This window comes from Oncorhynchus tshawytscha, linkage group LG29 (genome assembly GCF_018296145.1).
Source record: "Oncorhynchus tshawytscha isolate Ot180627B linkage group LG29, Otsh_v2.0, whole genome shotgun sequence".
NCBI lineage: Eukaryota > Metazoa > Chordata > Actinopteri > Salmoniformes > Salmonidae > Oncorhynchus > Oncorhynchus tshawytscha.
This window is the reverse complement of record NC_056457.1, coordinates 9,773,247-9,791,643: the sequence shown is the minus strand read 5'-3', so window position 1 is coordinate 9,791,643 and position 18,397 is coordinate 9,773,247. Positions and strand designations below refer to the sequence as shown.

At 43.6% G+C, this 18,397-nt stretch overlaps 1 protein-coding gene across 2 annotated transcripts in view; it reads left to right on the top strand.

Annotated features, from left to right (window-relative positions):
* Positions 1-18,397, top strand: part of malrd1 (MAM and LDL receptor class A domain containing 1) — a 121,099-nt gene that overhangs the window by 43,314 nt on the left and 59,388 nt on the right. For both annotated transcript variants that reach the window (XM_024393049.2, XM_024393050.1), the window contains exons 13-19: positions 81-240; positions 4,838-4,994; positions 5,375-5,485; positions 6,999-7,212; positions 11,647-11,894; positions 13,607-13,786; positions 15,242-15,347. In XM_024393049.2, the coding sequence (XP_024248817.1) occupies positions 81-240; positions 4,838-4,994; positions 5,375-5,485; positions 6,999-7,212; positions 11,647-11,894; positions 13,607-13,786; positions 15,242-15,347 (1,176 nt within the window). The remainder of the gene's footprint in view (positions 1-80; positions 241-4,837; positions 4,995-5,374; positions 5,486-6,998; positions 7,213-11,646; positions 11,895-13,606; positions 13,787-15,241; positions 15,348-18,397) is intronic.

Here is an 18,397-nt window from a genome sequence, read left to right as displayed (position 1 = left end):
TGTTTGTTTGTTTGTTTCTTTCTTTCTTTCTTTCTTTCTTTCTTTCTTTCTTTCTTTCTTTCTTTCTTTCTGTCCCCCAGTAAAGGAGGTATGTGATTTTGAGGGGGGTGTTGCATGTGGCTGGGAGAGGGTCAGTCCTGCTCCCTCTGTTCTGCTCCATTCATTCCGCTGGCTCCCTGACCAGGGAAACACCGTACACCTCGGAGAGCAGTACCACCGGCCAGTCATCGACCACACCCTGTGAGTCACAAACACATGCACAGACACAGGCACACACGTACACGTACAGTACAGGCACACATACGTGCACACACACACACACACACACTAGCAACGTGCATGCCCACCTGAGGATCACTCCTTTTTAGCCATCTGAAAATCCACTTGTCTCTTAAATATCACTGGATTGATGGCTTTCATTTTACTGAAGTGACTCTTGCTTAGTTTTTTCCCGTTAACGTAGCGACCGCGCAAAGTTTGTAATGACTTGTCAAACACACTCCGGTAATGGCTGAAGTGGGCTCAGTGGAATACATTGGCTTGTGATGCATTTATAAGAATGCCAATGTTTCGTCTGGGATTTAACGCACCGGCTCGGCAATTACATCACAAGAAAGTTAACTCTATTTTAGTTGGTGTTGATTTTTTTGTGCAATTAAAAACTATATATATATATATATATATATATTCTTTAATGTTTATTTAACTAGGCAAGTCAGTTAATAAGAACAAATTCTTATTTACAATGACGGCCTAAGAACAGTGTGTTAACTGCCTTGTTCAGGGGCAGAGCAACAGATTTTTACCTTGTCAGCTCGGGAATACAATCCACCAACCTTTCGGTTACTAGCCCAACGCTCTAACCACTAGGCTACCTGCCACCCCAATTGAAAAAACAAATGATTTAATACAGTTGAAAGGTTTACAAATCAAATGCGTTAAAATGAAATCAACTTCTGAAAATGAACACTCGGATGAACTATCCGCCGCCATTGTTGCAACCCCTATTACCAGCCTGTTCAACCTCTCTTTCGTATCGCCCAAGATCCCTAAAGATTGGAAAGCTGACGCGGTCATCCCCCTCGTCAAAGGGGGTGATACTCTAGACCCAAGCTGTTACAGACCTATAGCCATCCTGTCTATCTAAAGTCTTCGAAAGCCAAGTTAATAAACAGATCACTGACCATTTCGAATCCCACCGTACCTTCTCCGCTGTGCAATCCGGTTTCCGAGCCGGTCACGGGTGCACCTCAGCCACACTCAAGGTACTAAACGATATCATAACCGCCATCGATAAAAGACAGTACTGCGCAGCCGTCTTCATCGACTTGGCCAAGGCTTTCGACTCTGTCAATCACCGTATTCTTATCGGCAGACTCAATAGCCTTGGTTTTTCTAATGACTGCCTCGCCTGGTTCACCAACTACTTTGCAGACAGAGTTCAGTGTGTCAAATCGGAGGGCATGTTGTCCAGACCTCTGGCAGTCTCTATGGGGGTGCCACAGGGTTCAATTCTCGGGCCGACTCTTTTCTCTGTATATATCAATGATGTCACTCTTGCTGCGGGCGATTCCCTGATCCACCTCTACGCAGACGACACCATTCTGTATACTTATGGCACTTCCTTGGACACTGTGCTAACTAACCTCCAAATGAGCTTCAATGCCATACAACACTCCTTCCGTGGCCTCCAACTGCTCTTAAACACTAGTAAAACTAAATGCATGCTTTTCAACCATTCGCTGCCCGCACCCGCCCGCCCGACTAGCATCACCACCCTGGACGGTTCCGACCTAGAATATGTGGACAACTATAAATACCTAGGTGTCTGGTTAGACTGTAAACTCTCCTTCCAGAATCATATTAAACATCTCCAATCCAAAATAAAATATAGAATCGGCTTTCTATTTCACAACAAAGCCTCCTTCACTCACGCCGCCAAACTTACTGACTATCCTACCGATCCTCGACTTCGGCGACGCCATCTACAAAATAGCTTCCAATACTCTACTCAGCAAACTGGATGCAGTCTATCACAGTGCCATCCATTTTGTTACCAAATCACCTTATACCACCCACCACTGTGACCTGTATGCTATTGTCGGCTGGCCCTCACTACATATTCGTCGCTAGACCCACTGGCTCCAGGTCATCTATAAGTCTATGCTAGGTAAAGCTCCGCCTTATCGCAGTTCACTGTTCACGATAACAACACCCACCCATAGCACACGTTCCAGCAGGTATATCTCACTGATCATCCCCAAAGCCAACACCTCATTTGGCCGCCTTTCCTTCCAGTTCTCTGCTGCCAGTGACTGAAACGAATTTCAAAAATCACTGAAATTGGAGACTTATTTCCCTCACCAACTTTAAACATCAACTTTCTGAGCAGCTAACCGATTGCTGCAGCTGTACATAGTCCATCTGTAAATAGCCCACCCAATCTACCTACCTCATCCCCATACTGTTTTTATTTGATTAACCTTTCTGCTCTTTTGCACACCAGTATCTCTACTTGCACATCATCATCTTCTCATTTATCACTCCAGTGTTCATCCACTAAATTGTAATTATTCGCTCCTGTGGACTATTTATTGCCTACCTCCTCATGCCTTTTGCACACAATGTATATAGACTTTCTTTTTTGTCTCTACTGTGTCATTGGCTTGTTTATTGTTTCCTCCATGTGTAACTCTGTGTTGTTGTCTGTGTCATACTGCTTTGCTTTGTCTTGGCCAGGTCACAGTTGTAAATGAGAACTAGCCTGACTGGTTAAATAAAAGGTGAAATAAATATAAATAAAAATGTCTAATCTTGCAGACATTGTAAAGTATGTATAGATGGGTGTAATCTAGAGCCAAGAGTTTAGATTTTTAAATGCGTGGGTATCCTTCTCTTGACACACTTGTTGAATTATGCAAGAGAATGTGACAACAGTAATTAATGAGGCAGTCTAGTGCAGGCAGGTGAGTGCAGGTAGGCCTAGACACGGCAGCTGAGTGCAGGTAGGCCTAGACACGGCAGGTGAGTGTAGGTAGGCCTAGACACGGCAGGTGAGTGCAGGTAGTCCTAGACACGGCAGGTGAGTGCAGGTAGGCCTAGACACGGCAGCTGAGTGCAGGTGGCCTAGACAGGTGAGTGTAGGTAGGCCTAGACACGGCAGGTGAGTGTAGGTAGGCCTAGACACGGCAGGTGAGTGCAGGTAGGCCTAGACACGGCAGGTGAGTGCAGGTAGTCCTAGACACGGCAGGTGAGTGCAGGTAGGCCTAGACACGGCAGGTGAGTGCAGGTAGGCCTAGACACGGCAGGTGAGTGCAGGTAGGCCTAGACACGGCAGGTGTGTTGTGGTTGCAGCCCTGTTCCACCAATTTATATGAATTTATTCATGAGGGAAATACACCCAGTGTATATATGCAAATGAGGCACATACTTTTCTTTATCACAAAATATATTTAAAAAAATAAGTGATATACTAAGGAAATGTAAAGAAAGATATATATTTTACAATTAACATCGATTACCATTTCTAGACACACACACACACCGGGGTCAAAAACGCCATCACAGCCCTCTGAGACATCCTCTGAAACTGAGTAATGATGTTTCAGATGGTTACCTGTCTGGGCTATGATTGCCTATCTGAGGGGTTGACAGTGAGAGCAGAAATCAACTCCTCCACTCTATTACTGTCATTTCCTGTCCTTTCCTCTTGTAGCAAGTGGGCCAGAGTACAGATGCAATCATCCCTCTTCCCTCCCTTCCTCCTCCCTCTTTCCCTCACTCCTGCTGCAGTCCTTTACTCTTCAGTAACAGACGATCACTAAGCTCCGGCAGCCATGGAAGTGAGAGGGGGAACTTGTCTTCTCCAAGCCCAAGGGGAGCCTCTCCTCTCTTGGGTAGGAAGGGTGGAGAGGCATGGTATCCAGGGAGCTGTGAGCTTATGGAGGTGGATGAAAGCAGTCAAGCGAATCGCAGCCCTCTGCTCTATTCTCCCATGGTTGTAAAGGATGACTGTGATTGACAATCTGTAGGGGCCTGGGTCTAGTACAGGGAGAGATAGATGAGTTTCAGTGACCTGCCTCTGCCTTTGTGGGCGGACACTATGTGTGGGGTGGGAGACGGTGGAGGACTTGTCAGACGTGGAGAGCGTGTACTTGAGCTGAGCGGGAAAAGACGAGGATGCCGTCGAGGTAGACGAACACAAACCGGTTCAAAATGTCACGGAGAACGTTATTAACCAGGACCTGGAACACAGCAGGAGCATTGGTCAGACCGAATGGCATCACCAGGTATACGTAGCATCCGCTAGCCGCGTCGAAGGCTGTCTTCCACTCCAGGGGCAGACTCCGTAAGGTACAGAATGGCAGGCAGGGTCAGGATGGACAGAATGGGACTACAGGGACTAAAAAGACACAAAATAACACGCTGTTCAGCTTGACGAGACAAGACAAACTGGCAACAGACAAACAGGAAGCACAGGTATAAATGCACAGGGGAAAATGGGTGACACCTGGAGGGGGGTAGAGACAAGCACAAGACAGGTGAAACAGATCAGGGTGTGACAATTACAGTGTATTTGTTCTTACCCAACCCTATTTCCCATAAACCAATACTTTCTACAGTTTATATTCATTATCATATATTTTGTATTGCCCTTTAAGGTAATTGTCTTTCATGGTCATCTCTATTTATTGTCTCCGTTTGTTGTACATGTCTGAACCACGGCTATAGCCTTAAATAGAATTGCCCCATGGTGACAAATAAAGTTGTTTGAATTCAATCGAATTGTGTTAATAATGTGAACCTCTAACCTCCCCTCTTCTTGTCGCTACACTAGTGGCAGTCCAGAGGGTTGGTACATGTATGCAGACAGCTCCAACGGTGGTTACGGCCACATCACCGACCTGCAGACCCCTGTCATCTCCTCCACTGGACCCCAGTGCACCTTGGGATTCTGGTATCACATGAGCGGCTTCACTGTGGGAACCCTGCAGGTGAATGAATCCCATAGAGTCTCTCAGATGTATCACCAAGAAAAGAGAAAATAAGTAGCGTTGCGTTGTTTCTGTGAAAAAAATATATATAAATGGTATTCATAGGAAACAAGGGTCTAAATAGACTGAGAATAAGTTGTATTTTAAAAACAATGCAACAAAAAAAACAAGGCACCTATTTTGTCATCTAAATTAAAAAGACTTAGTTTTTTTAAAGCTTAAACGTATTTTGTTCTGTCTCTCAAAAGTACTTTGCACCACAATATACCATATGGTGAATAAAATACAGCCAATGGCCATGACAATGTTTTTTTAAAATGTATATTTTTTTATCACAAAGCTGTGGTACAATTGTGAGATTTTCTTACTGTATTTCACAGGTGTTATTGAAGTATGGAAATGTCACCCATGAAGTGTGGTCCCAGACTGGTAACCAAGGCAACAAATGGAGACGTGGAGAAGTGTTTCTCGGAATCGACCATGACTTCCAGGTCTGTCAATCATCTTGTCTTGGAGAGAACCAAGTCCATAAATCCATCTGTCACAGGTCTTGTGGAGTGATTCATGCTTATTCATGCTGGATAAGAGGGTCCGCTAAATGACTAAAATATAAAACGGTTTTGTTTTGTGGACTCTTTTTTTGGGGGGGGGGGGATTTGCAATTCATGCTTGACTGTTACACTAAGAGGATTTCGACTCACACAGCCACAGATTGATTGTTTGACTCTGTAAAGAGAATTAATCACATGTATTTTATAAAGCCATTTTTTTACATCAGCAGTTGCCACAAAGTGCTTTACAGATACCGGGCCTAAACCCCAAAGAGCAAGCAAAGCAAATGCAAAAGCACAGTGGCCAGGAAAATCTCCCTAGACGGAAGCTATCTAGGAAGAAACCGCATGCTATCCAATGGCTGAGTTCACCCTACCAGAAACAAGACCTGACATCAACAGTGAAATAGCAATTTTAGCAACACATCCCCTGACCTTTGTACTGATGTCCATTAACCTTTGTCAACCGGGCCCAGTCAGATCAGCCATTCAGATAGAGCAATCAGTGTGTCCTTTAGCACTGAAGTGGTGTGTTCAAGAGCAGCTTTCTTACCATCAGAGCTTCAGTGCCCTTTCTCTCTCCCACAAAGCACTTAATCAGCCCAGGTCCTCTCATGTGAAATACAGGTAACTGTCCAAATAAAGGAAACACCAACTTAAAGTGTCTTAAAGGCGTTGGGCCACCACGAGCCACCAAAACAGCTTCAATACCCCTTGGAATATATTCTACAAGTGTCTGGAACTCTATTGGAGGGATGCGACACCATTAGTCCATGAGGATTCCATAATTTGGTGTTTTGTTGATGGTGGTGAAAAACACTGTCTTAGGCATCTCTCTAGAATCTCCCATAAGTGTTCATACACACACCCTTAAAACTGCCTATGCTACTTTGAGACCACTCTTTTAACGTCGCTGAGATCTCTTCTTCTAGCCACGGTAGCCAAAATAATAGGCAACTGTGCATTTTATACATGACCCTAAGCATGATGGGATGTTAATTGCTTAATTAACTCAGAAAACCTCACCTGTGTGGAAACACCTGCTTTCAATATACTTTGTGTCGCTCATTTACTCAAGTGTTTCCTTTATTTTGGCAGTTACTTGTACATGACTCAGCAATTTGAAGGATGAGCTGCTTGTGTAGTATACAGTTGGTGATTTTGGGCTAGATCCTAAGTGGAGCCTTATTCCCTTTAGAGCGCCCTTCTTTTGACCAGGTACCATTTGGGATGCCCTGGTATGTTGGGTTTAATTGTGTTTTTGTCATGTTTAGCCTTTCTTACCAGGATTATAGTGAAGATGGCTGGGAACGAGACTAATGACATGTTATTCTGAATTTGCTAGTTTATTTACGGTACTAGACAGTTTTGTTGATTTATAAGTACTTGGGTATTACTTCAAACATTGAAAGACTTGGACAGATGGCTTACTTCAATCCTGTCTGTCATTTAGGTAATCTTCCAGGCCAAGCGGGGGATCAGCTACATGGGAGATGTGGTGGTGGATGACGTGACCTTCCAGAACTGCATCCCTCCCCTCAGCCCAGAGCAGCCGTGTGGGCCTGAGGAGTACACCTGCTCCAATGGATACTGCATCCCAGAGGACAACCTGTGTGACTTCCTCAACCACTGTGGAGATGGCTCCGACGAGGACCCCTACATCTGCAGTGAGTGAGAGACCATTTGCCTGCCCGTTTGATAATAATTAATTAAAGAACAGTGTTATTTACAGCAGCTTTTGTTGAATTTTGTGTGATTTATTTAGATGTATTTATTTTTTATTTAACCAGGTAGGCCAGTTGAGAACAAGTTTTCATTTACAACTGTGACCTGGCCAAGATAAGGCAAAGCAGTGCGACAAAAACAACAACACAGAGTTACACATAAACAAACGTACAGTCAATAACACAATAGAAAAATCTACATTTGAAGTCATTTTTCAACCACACCACAAATTTATTGTTAACAAACTATAATTTTGGCAAGTCGGTTAGGACATCTACTTCGTGCATGACACAAGTCATTTGTCCAACAATTGTTTAACAGACAGATTATTTCACTTATAATTCACTGTATCACAATTCCAGTGGGTCAGAAGTTGACATACACTAAGTTGACTGTGCCTTTAAACAGCTTGGAAAATTCCCGAAAATGATGTCATGGCTTAAGAAGCTTCTGATAGGCTAAATGACATCATTTGAGTCAATTGGAGGTTTACCTGTGGATGTATTTCAATGCCTACCTTCAAACTCAGTGCCTCTTTGCTTGACATCATGGGAAAATCAAAAGTAATCAGCCAAGACCTCAGAAAAAAATTGTAGACTTCCATAAGTCTGGTTCATCATTGGGAGCAATTTCTAAAATGCCTGAAGGTACCATGTTCATCTGTACAAACAATAGTACGCAAGTATAAACACCATGGGGCCACACAGCCGTCATACCGCTCAGGAAGGAGACGCGTTCTGTCTCCTAGAGATTAACTTACTTTTGTGCGAAAAGTACAAATCAATCCCAGAACAACAGCAAAAGACCTTGTGAAGATGCTGGAGGAAGCAGGTACAAAAGTATCTATATCCACAGTAAAACGAGTCCCATATCGACATAGACATAGAACTGTTTGGACATAATGACCATCGTTATGTTTGGAGGAAAAAGGGGGAGGCTTGCAAGCTGAAGAACACCATCCCAACCGTGAAGCGCGGGGGTGGCAGCATCATGTTGTGGGGGTCCTTTGCTGCAGGAGGGACTGGTGCACTTCACAAAATAGATGGCATCGTGAGGGAGGAAAATTATGTGGATATATTGAAGCAACATCTCAAGACATCAGTCAGGAAGTTAATGCTTGGTCGCAAATTGTTCTTCCAAATGGACAATAACCCCAAGCATACTTCCAAAGTTGTGGCAAAATGGCTTAAGGACAACAAAGTTAAGGTATTGGAGTGGCCATCACAAAGCCCTGACCTCAATCCTATAGAATATTTGTGGGCATAACTGAAAAAGTGTGAGCGAGCAAGGAGACCTACAAACCTGACTCAGTTACCCCAGCTCTGTCAGGAGGAATGGGCCAAAATTCATCCAACTTATTGTGGGAAGCTTGTGGAAGGCTTAAGTTAAACAATTTAAAGGCAATGTTACCAAATACTAATTGAGTGTATGTAAACTTCTGACCCACTGGGAATGTGATGAAAGAAATAAAAGCTGAAGTAAATCATTCACTCTATTATTATTCTGACATTTCACTTTCTTAAAATAAAGTGGTGATCCTAACTGACCTAAAACAGGGAATCTTTACTGTGATTAAATGTCAGGAATTGTAAAAAACTGAGTTTAAATGTATTTGGCTATGGTGTATGTAAACTTCCAACTTCAACTGTATGTACGGTGTGTGCAAACGTAGAAGAGTTGGGAGGTAAGGCAATAAATAGGCCATTACTGTGGTGGCAATGGTGTTTTTTATTAATTGTACAATCTAATGTAACATTCAACCTTAAAATGAGTAACACATCCATGGCCACATTTGGAGCATTATGTAAATATGAATGTCTTGTTATGTAATCATATTATCTTCTCAATTGCTGTAATTATCTGTGCAGAATCTCAAATGACATTAATCACTTGCACCATGTAGCCTACTTTTCTAATGCATTCTCAACTGCAATCCCAGTCGTTTGGTTCTGCTATTAGATGAAACACAATGATAACACATTCATCTGTTGTATAAATGAACAAAATAGCTGACATTGTACTCCCATTTGAAATTTGCTGTGCTTTTAAATCATTGAAAGCACGGCGATAAACATTTCGGTGACGACTAAACCAAAAAATCTAACATTGTGTTTCCATTGGAGTTTGGTTGTGCTATTAGATTAGTCTTCCTAGGCAGACAGTTGCCTCCCACAATGTATCCAAAGCTACGGCATACACTGCTCTTGCCTAGGGTCGGGTTTGCGAGACTGCTTTTACACAGTTAAAAGTATAGTGAAATTGTCATAACTTTAGGCTGTTTTTTGAGTGGGTGAATATACAGTGAGCTCCAAAAGTATTTGGAAAGTGCTTTTTTTTGTTGTTGTTTGGCCTCTGTACTCCAGCGCTTTGGGTTTGAAATGATACAACGACTATGAGGTCAAAGTGCAGACTGTCAGCTTTCATTTGAGCGGTAGCGGGTACGCAAGTAAAATCTCTCGAGGAGGCCAAGCCAGTTTTTAAAAAAAAGGCATATTTACAACCTTTGTTGTGATAACTGCGGCGTTCGCTCTGTAACCCGTTTGTTCGCACGCCACCGTGATCTACAATAAGGAGGTTACGACAAAAAAAAAGACAACAGTCACACAATGGCGGAATAAACTCAACTATACATGCGTTTGTTTCATCACAAAACCGGAGAGCAACATCTGCCAGTTGAAGTCCACAAACCAAATGGTGCATGTTACAAACAGTTCTATAATCTGCAGCATGGTCAAGTACGTTAATGTTTTGCACAGTTTACTAAACAACTACTGGTTTACAACCACAGAGTTACCTGCACGTCAGCACAAAGACAACAGGGGAACTGCCTCCGCTAATTCCAGCACCGTTTCAGCTTAAACATTTAAACATCATCAAATTAACGAGGCTATATATGCTTAGTTTAATACACTGAAAACAAACCTAAAGACACCTTAAACTATTTAGTCCAATTAATGTTGCTTAAAATCATGTGGCTGTCCTTGATACTGATTTCTGTCTGTGCATGTGTGTACAAGTAAAACATTTTTTTTACTCACCCTACTTGTAGACTAGTTGAATGCCAATGCCATCCTCCTCTTTCATGTTGGCACAACTGTCTATGGCTCTGTCATACAGTACACTTTTAGTTTTGATTGTCATAGGCTACCTAGCTAAAATGCTTGCTAGCCTAACTTCCTCGCATGGGCAACAATGTACCAGGTAAGTTAGCTAGCTAGTTAGCGTGCGCTTACTAGGCAACATCTAGGCTACATATTGAATTTCAATTGTTTCAGGTCAGTGGCACAATATATTAATTTATGGTCAGATCAGAATCGCCATCAAAGTCATTGGCCTGTACAGAGAATTAAGTCAAAACCACAAGTCCAAATTCCCATCTCCATCATTGGCTCAGGAAAGTGCTGCTGCAGGACATCAACACAAAGCAGACCAGAAACAGACAAGTTTTTCGGAAAATGTTGTTTTGCTTCGGAAATTATTTGATTGGTTTGAAGCCATATCCAAACTGGCCTCCCTTGGGGGGTGTTTTGCTGCATCAGGACAACCCACAGTTGAGCTCAGCTCCACGCTGATTGGCTAATTCTTTCAAAATGTCTTTATCATGGGAGGCCAAATGCTTGCTGACATCAATCAATCAATTTGCTACGGCGGCAACATGTTATACTCTTTTGGTCCAGTCAGCATCAGATAGATGGGCTACACATACTGAGACAGAGGGGCACTGTTTCCCTCGCATGGATGATTTCTCCGGTGAGAATCAGCCACTTGCGAATTGAAAGAAATGATGAAAACAGAAAGAGACGAAAGATACTTTTATTTGATTTTAAACGTTTTATTGGCCTGGCTGCCCTTGGCATCCATGAATACACGCCATTGCATTTGAGGGTATCCTGAAATATCATACCCCAAAGACATGCCTCTCACCATTACAATAACAGGAGAGGGTAGCATTTGGAGGGGGGTTGATCGTGGCGTGCTAGGAATATGGGACCAAATACTAAACTTTTGACTACTTTTGTCCCAATACTTTTAGTCCCCTTAAATGGGCTATGTACAAAAGGTGTTGTCATTTATAAACAGTTCATCAAAATAAAGCTGACAGTCTGCACTTTAACCTCATAGTCATTGTCATTTCAAATCCAAAGTGCTGGAATATAGAGCCAAAACAACAACAAATGTGTCACTGTCCCTATACCTTTGCAGCTCACTGTTGGTTGTAATCTCCTTGATCATCGTCTCAACCAAATATTACTCAATTATCCACATCGAAATGACGTGGTGTGCCAAGTGTGGACGTTATTTATGTCATGGTGAGTATACTAATGACTAATTAAGCTCTCTTCCTCTCTGTCTCTCTCTCTCTCACTCTCTTACAGAGGGCTTCAGCGGACACTGCAACTTTGAGTTTGACCTCTGCTCCTGGCGCCAGTGCCGGCAGGACAATTTCGATTGGCTTATCAAAGCGGGCAGCACACCGACCGCTGGCACAGGTCCATCTACTGACCACACCCTGCGGGACCCGTCTGGCCACTACCTCTATGTGGAGAGCTCTTTCCCTCAGGCAACTGGAGACGCCGCTAGAATCTCAGGACCCCTCCTCAGCCGCAGGAGCAAGCAGTGCAAGGTCAGGCAAAGGTCAGGGCAGAGACTGTAGATAACAGTTCGGAGCCATGTGGGTGTTACTGGGTCGAGATAAAAGGGTCATATGATCAATACATGGACACAAGCTTTGGTCCTGGTCGGTCCCTGGATGGGAGACCAGCTGCTGCTGGAAGTGGTTTTGGAGGGCCAGTAGGAGGCACTCTTTTCTTTGGTCCCCCCAAAAAATATCCCAATGCCCCAGGGCGGTGATGTGGGACATTTTCCTGTGTAGGGTGCCGTCTTTCGGATTCAACGTTAAACGGGTGTCCTGACTCTCTATGGTCACTAAAGATCCCAAGTCACTTATCTGAAGAATAGGGGTGTTAACCCCAGGGTCCTGGCTAAATTCCCAATCTGGCCATCATGCCATCATGGCCACCTAATTATTCCCAAATTCCAATTGGCTCATTCACCCCCCCCCGCCCCAATAATCCACCATACAAACCTACAGACAGATTAAGGGAGGAGGTTTAGTTAGACTATGAAGTAGAATTGGGGGAATATGCATAAAGGACTAGGTCAGTCAGTATCTCCTCCCTCTGTGTGTGACGAGATCAGCCAGTGCAGTGGGTGAGTCAAGGAGCCATCTCTCTTCTCTCAGTCAGTCTGTCTGAGTCCTTCTTATTGAGTGCCTCGTTTGTACGGAACTGTGTCTGTCTCATCTCGGGCTGGACCTGCCAACCAATCACACACGCAGCTGACAGGCGCCAATTAAACAGAGCGAGGGGAGGAGGGGAAGAGCGGGAGGAGAGAAGAAGCGGTAGTTTAGTCTTCTCACTGCCTCCTGCCCTCCCTCCGCATCTAGTTGCATTTGGTAGAAAACTCCTTAGCACTGCGTTTGAATGGCTGACTTTGTGGGCTAGCTGTAATGAAGGGGAAATGGAAGGAAATGAATGGAGCTACGGAGATTTTTGTTCACAACAAATTACCTTTGTACTGTATATAGATAGACCTCTTGCATTGCTTTCATGGTCTATGGGGAGGTGAAACGAGTGATCATAATAAGAGTGTTGCAGTGAAAAGTCAATGGTAAGGCAGAAAGCATGAGTCTCAGGTGCGTGTTGCTTTGATCAGATTTACTGAATCAAATCAAATCAAACTGTATTTGTCTCATGCGCCGAATACAACAAGTGTAGATCTTACCGTGAAATGCTTACTTACAAACTCTTAACCAACAGTGCAGTTCAAGAAAAGTTCAAATATAAAAAGGAACACAATAGCATAACAATAACGAGGCTATATACAGGGGGTACTGGTACCGAGTCAGTGTGCAGGGTTACAGGTTAGTTGAGGTCATTTGTACATGTAGATAGGGGTGAAGTGACTATGCATAGATAATAAACAGCGCGTAGCAGCAGTGTACAAAACAAATGGAGGGGGTCAATGTTAATTGCTCAGCAGTCTTGGGGGTAGAAGCTGTTAAGGAGCCTTTTGGTCCTTTACAAGTCAGGGGTATTTAAACTTCACTTTAATGAGTCGAGGAAAGTCTGTCATTGCTTAAATATAATGGTATTTCCCAGACTGTCTGTGCTGATCCAGCTAGAAATTTGATGGTACAGATGGAGATGTTTTAAGATGACGAGTTAGTTTAACTAATTAAACTTGGCTACACTTGCATGACTTCACTATGTTTGTCACTTTCTGTGTGTGTCACTTACTGTGTGTGTGTGTGTGTGTGTCCCTTCCCTTCTCCAGATACGCTTCTACCTGCACATGTCTGGAGACGGCTTTGGAACGCTGAACGTGTTCCAGGTCACCAGCTCCTCAGGTCACCAGCTCCTCCTCAACCTGACTGGAGACCAGGGAAACTACTGGCAGAGGAGGGACATCCAGCTGACCTCTCAGGAAGACTTCCGGGTCACCTTCGAGGGCAAGGTGATGAACATTTGTATTGAATTCTTGTGACTTATGTTCATCTTGTGCATATCTGGCATAGCATTTGTTTCTGTGAGTGTTGCTGTTACTGTGCCATGAAAAAGTATTTGCCCGCTTTCTGATTTTCTCTATTTTTGCATATTTTTTAATACTGAATGTTATCAGATCTCCAACCAAAACCTAATATTAGATACAGGGAACCTGAGTTTACAAAGAATTTAAAAAATGTGTATTCTTTCTTTATTTAATTAGCTAAGTTAAGCAGCACCCAATTCCCCTATGTGAAAAAGTAATTGTCCCCTTACACTCAATAACTGGTTGTGCCACCTTTAGCTGCAATGACTTCAACCAAATGCTTCCTGTCGTTGTTGATCAGTCTCTCAAATCACTGTGGAGGAATTCTGGCCCACTCTTGCATGCAGAACTGTTTTAACTCAGCGACATTTGTGGGGTTTCAAGCATGAGCTGCTCGTTTTAAGTCCTGCCACAACATCCCAACAATTGGGATTAGGTCTGGACTTTGACTAGGCCATTCCAAAACTTACAATGTGTTGCTTTTTAGCCATTTTCATGTAGACTTGATTGTGTTTTGGATCATTGTCTTGCTGCATGACTCAGCTGCGCTTCAGCTCACAGATGGATTGCCTGACATTCCCCGTCGAATTCTCTGATACAGAGCAGAGAATTCATGGTTCCCGCAAAGGCAAAAAAGCATCCCAAAACCATCACACTATCAAATCTAATGTTATTGGTCACATACACATATTTAGCAGATGAGTACGCACCCTTGTGGGGCCCCTATGTTGAGGATCAGCGAAGTGGAGGTGTTTTTTCCTACCTTCACCACCTGGTGGCGGCCTGTCAGGGAGTCCAGGACCCAGTTGCACAGGGCAGGGTTCAGACCCAGGGCTCCAAGCTTGATGATGAGCTTGGAGGGTACTATGGTGTTGAAGGCTAAGCTGTAGTCAATGAACAGCATTCTGACATAGGTATTCCTCTTGTCCAGATGGGATAGGGCAGTGTGCAGTGTAATGGCGATTGCATCGTCAGTGGATCTATTGGGGCGGTAAGCAAATTGAAGTAGGTCTAGGGTGTCAGGTAAGGTAGAGGTGATATGATCCTTAACTAACCTCTCAAAGCAATTCATGATGACAGAAGTGAGTGCTACAGGGCGATAGTAATTTAGTTCAGTTACCTTGGCTTTCTTGGGTACAGGAACAATGGTGGACATCTTGAAGCAAGTTGGAACCGCAGACTGGGGACCTGCTTGACCGTTGGTATGAGGTTCCTGCTGTGGAATGCAGTGTTTGGCTTTCGCCAGGCATAATGGGACCCATTAGAAAGGTGGCAAGCACTTTTTCATGGCACTGTATATGTTTACTCTCTTTATCTTATCTGACTTGCCACAACTAAAGTTTCCTGTGGAACAATTATGCTATTTTATTCTATCCTAAGGTGGGCCCCAGCGCCAAGGGGGACATCTGTCTGGATGACATCACCTTCTCACCAGGCTGCCTGCTCTCGTCTACGTCAGAAGCACTGGAGACTCCACCCCCATCAGGTATGATGTCACTCCGGGTGCATCTCAATAGTCTTAAGTGACCTCCTCGTCTCCTTGTCTCCTCTCCTTCATAATAGTCTGAAAACCTACCCACTGGGAATTGACTTTGGCCTGTTCAGTTTTTCCCGTTAGTGCAGGTGAAGGAAAGAAGGAGGGAGAAGAAAGAACTAAGTAGTACATTATTTAAGGAATAGGGCTTAATCTGAGACGTTAGTCATGGTTTTGCGGGCATAAATGACTGAGTGAACCAAGCGGTATAAGTCAGTGAATAAAGAACGGCTTGGTCTCCATTCAGATGATTGTACGTTTCCTCTGCATTCTTCCTGTTCTTTACGAGCCAACCCTTGAGAGACGAGAGAAAGGGACAACAACGTGTACTGATTTAGCCCCATTGTCACAGTGGTGCATAGCAGCTATAATTGCCCTTTCTAATGTATAGCTTTACTGTTGTATTGGGTGTCGGAGTGGAAGAGAGAAGAGGAGAGGGAGAGAAGAGGGGGGTTTTGAGGGGATGGGGAAGGCTTTGTGTGTGGCCTCTTTAAGGGACCTCTAGTGATCTGCTGGGCTGGACTATAGGGGCCTTATACACAATAGTCCTGTTGTGTGCGTCTATGTCTCTTTCTTGCTTCCTTTCTCTCTCTCTCTGACTTACTCGCAGCCACAGAATGTGTTTGAGAATGCAACCTAGCCTGCTGTGAGTCTGCCAACAGGCACGGGCATTAATGAGTCATCACATGACTTTAATGGAGTCTCAGCCCAATGGTAGTCAGCGGGAGTCGGCGGGAGTCAGTGTGAATATGAGGATGTTGTTAATGATATGTTGATATCCAGCTCGCTCTTTCTTTTGACAATTGCCGTGCGTGCATTTGCGTTTGCTGAAATGTTACACTTGTTTTGGGATTATCCTTATGTCAGTCGGAGTTTGTGGTTCACAAACATTTGTGCGTTATGTCACCCCCCACCAAGAAAACAAAATAATTTGTCTCTCCCAAATGGAACTATATGCAAAACTGTAATTTAAGAAACCCCTGCAATGCAGAGAGAGACCTATGCCAAAATGGCTTATACGGACATAGTTGAGAAAATGGCTGTCTTTTCTCATACGTGAAATATTATTTTGGCCAGACCAATGGCAGTACACATTAGTCCTCTCACTGGACTTTTTTTTAATGTTAAACACACTTGTATATTATATTCCTTGGTCATTGATAGCACTGGAAAGGGAATATTAGAATAGTATTCTAATATAGTCAGAATTACACAATGTAGTCAAATGTCTTCATAAAACAAAATGAGATACAAGCAACAGAGAGCAGGGGAAGATCTAAGGGAGCGATACAGATGGTTGGTGTACGTGCATTAGAAGACGAGGCCACTGCTACCATTACCCCGACATTATTATTCCATTTGGAACGAGTCAATCCCAAGGACGGCAGCCCCACAATATCCTAGATCAATTACAAAATAAATCCCGATCACCAGACAAGCAAGGTCGACCTGGCTTTCTCTCTTCTTCCTTTAAAAAAAAAATCTATTTTCTATGATGAACAAAATGCGGCTGAACTTGTTTTCGCTCTTCCTCCTCTCCCCCCTTTCCTCGGAAAGAACGTGATAGCACCTGAAAATACTTGAGCAAATTGTCTCAGATAAATCAAGCTCATATGTTAAAATCCATGCCTTTTATGAGATGCTACTCTCTGGCTGTCTCCCAAATGGTACTCGATTCCCTATATATTGCACTATTTTTGACCCAATGTTGCCATTTAATATGTAGCTTATGATGTATAATGGCATGTAACGACCGTGGACTAATCACATCAAAAAACGATGGAGAATGGGCCTGTTGTTGAGGAGGACAGGGAGATGAGAGACAGCCTATTCAGATGAGAGGGAATGAGCCAAAGTGATGGAAAGCCATGTGGGACAAATGTAATCAGACAGCAGTGGGACGGCACCTTATACAAGAGGAGATTCATGGCTGTAACAGGTCATTACCGTAAGATTGCTGAGAGTCTGGATGCGGCTGCTCTGTGATAGTTATGGATCATGTTGTCAGTAACACACAACCCACCAGACAATAAACACCGATGCCACAGATTCTTATACTCCCCAATCCACCAGGGGACAATATCCTACCCAGGGTGAGTATATGGGGTCGAAGGGCAGTGGGTCATTACAGTACCTGTGTACCAGTGGAGGCTGCTGAGGCGAGGACAGCTCATAATAATGGCTAGAATGGAGTGAATGGAATGGCATCAACTAAATTAGATCCACTTTTAATGTACAGGCTTCTGAGCCATCATATCCCATAATGATCATCATATAAAAGTCCATTAATCCTCGGTATTGGGAGAGAGAGGTGAGGTGAATGGGGGAATAGAGTTTGGCTTTGCTGTTATGATAGAACATATCAGACCTGGGTTCAAAAACTATTTTAAATCTTTCAAATACTTTGAGTGTTTACTCCATCCTGCTTGGAGTGCTAAGTGGGCAGGGTTTGCAGTTTTGGGACATTTCTGATTGGTCCATTAAGCCCAGCTAGCTCAATCAAGCACATACATTATTTAAATGTATTTATTACCATTTGAACCCCCGTCTGGAGCATACAAGTACAAAATCAGCTATTTACAAAGGCAGAAACAACTTTCAACATTTGAAATGACTTGAATGTATGGAAATGATTGGCATGGTAGACCAAACTCTTTCTTCGTTGCCTTTGAGAGGCAAAATGGTTTCCTGTTTTTTTCCATGTCCATGTATGGCCCCAAATTGCACCCTATTCCCTTTTGTGATGCCCTAATTTTGACGGTAGGGCTCTGGTCAAAATTAGTGCACTATATAGGGAATAGTGTGCACATCATGCCACTATGGTGGGACCATATTCCTTCTGGTCCTGTGTACCTGAAGAAATGGAAGAGAATATTAGAGGGGATTTATCCCCCTTTCTTTGTTTGAATTACTGGGACCACCCCTCTTCATCACGCATCATCACGCCTCTCTAATACTCCCAAACCCCAAGTCTGACCCCACTGGAATGCCTGGCTCCTATA